Source organism: Phalaenopsis equestris, unplaced genomic scaffold, assembly GCF_001263595.1.
Source record: "Phalaenopsis equestris unplaced genomic scaffold, ASM126359v1 Scaffold000212, whole genome shotgun sequence".
Classification (NCBI taxonomy): domain Eukaryota; kingdom Viridiplantae; phylum Streptophyta; class Magnoliopsida; order Asparagales; family Orchidaceae; genus Phalaenopsis; species Phalaenopsis equestris.
The window spans coordinates 675,867-676,821 of NW_018164654.1; the positions used below are offsets into that span (position 1 = coordinate 675,867).

Genomic DNA, 955 nt, shown 5'->3' on the forward strand with positions numbered 1-955 from the left:
GTCGGCCATGTTGATGCCTCCGGGCGGGGGGGAGCGGCGCCGCCGGAGCAAGGCGGCGGGCGGAATTGGGGGAGAGTTGCTGAGATAGTGAGGCTGGACATTCCCTGTGAGGAAATCTGGGTAAGTTTTAGTTAACTAATCCTTTCCCTTCTACAATTATGTTTCCAAAAAATTTAATTTTGGAAATTTACAGAAGTGGCGCCCAATTCTTATGTATTTAGATATCTCACACTCAACTTTTAATTTTTTGACACGGTTAAAGCACCTATCTTTATGTGTGGAAAGGTAGATTTGTAATTCACCTTTCCATACATGAGTAAAGTTGATTGGGAAGTAAAAATCAAAATTTGGGTGTGATATATGTAAATGCATCAGAATTAAGTGCTATGTATGTAAATTCTCGAAATTTTTAATTAGGAAATATACACTTCTTATGCATTTATTAATCTCACTTAAAGCCGCGTACCGTTTGGTTCGCGCGTTTCGCCAGCTTATCCGAAACTGCATTTGAGTTTTTACACTAAACGCAGGCCACGGGGAAACTGCGTTTGAGTTTTCACACTAAACGCAAGCCGCGGGTCGACCCCTGCGGCCAGCCCCCGGGCCACGTTTCAGGATAAGCCTGAAACGCACAAGCTGCCCCAAACGGACCCTAAAATTTTAATTTTACAAATGCAGCACTGGGGGTCCGTAAAAATGAAGGTTTTAGTATGTAAATTCCCCCTGCAAAAGTTTCCTATCAATTTAAAAATGAAAAACAGTAAGAATATTTATATTTTATTTCCTTTTCGAGTGAGAGTGAAAGGAGATCCATTAACTAAAAGTAGGTCTGTGAATTTAGCTTGAAATTTGTTAATTACTCAAAAATTATTTTAAATTTTAGCTCGGACTGAAACAAATGAGCCGAGTTATAAGTCAAAATTTTGGATCGAATCTTTTTCAAGCCGACCCGAGC

At 40.1% G+C, this 955-nt stretch overlaps 1 protein-coding gene across 1 annotated transcript in view; it reads right to left on the minus strand.

The window, feature by feature from the left end:
- LOC110023123 (protein NRT1/ PTR FAMILY 3.1) overlaps positions 1-104 on the minus strand; it is a gene marked incomplete at its 5' end in the record, with an annotated part of 9,402 nt that extends 9,298 nt beyond the window's left edge. Inside the window, 1 exon segment of the mRNA XM_020722375.1 lies at positions 32-104. Within this exon segment, the coding sequence (XP_020578034.1) occupies positions 32-104 (73 nt within the window).
- Between the last annotated feature and the right edge of the window lie 851 nt (positions 105-955).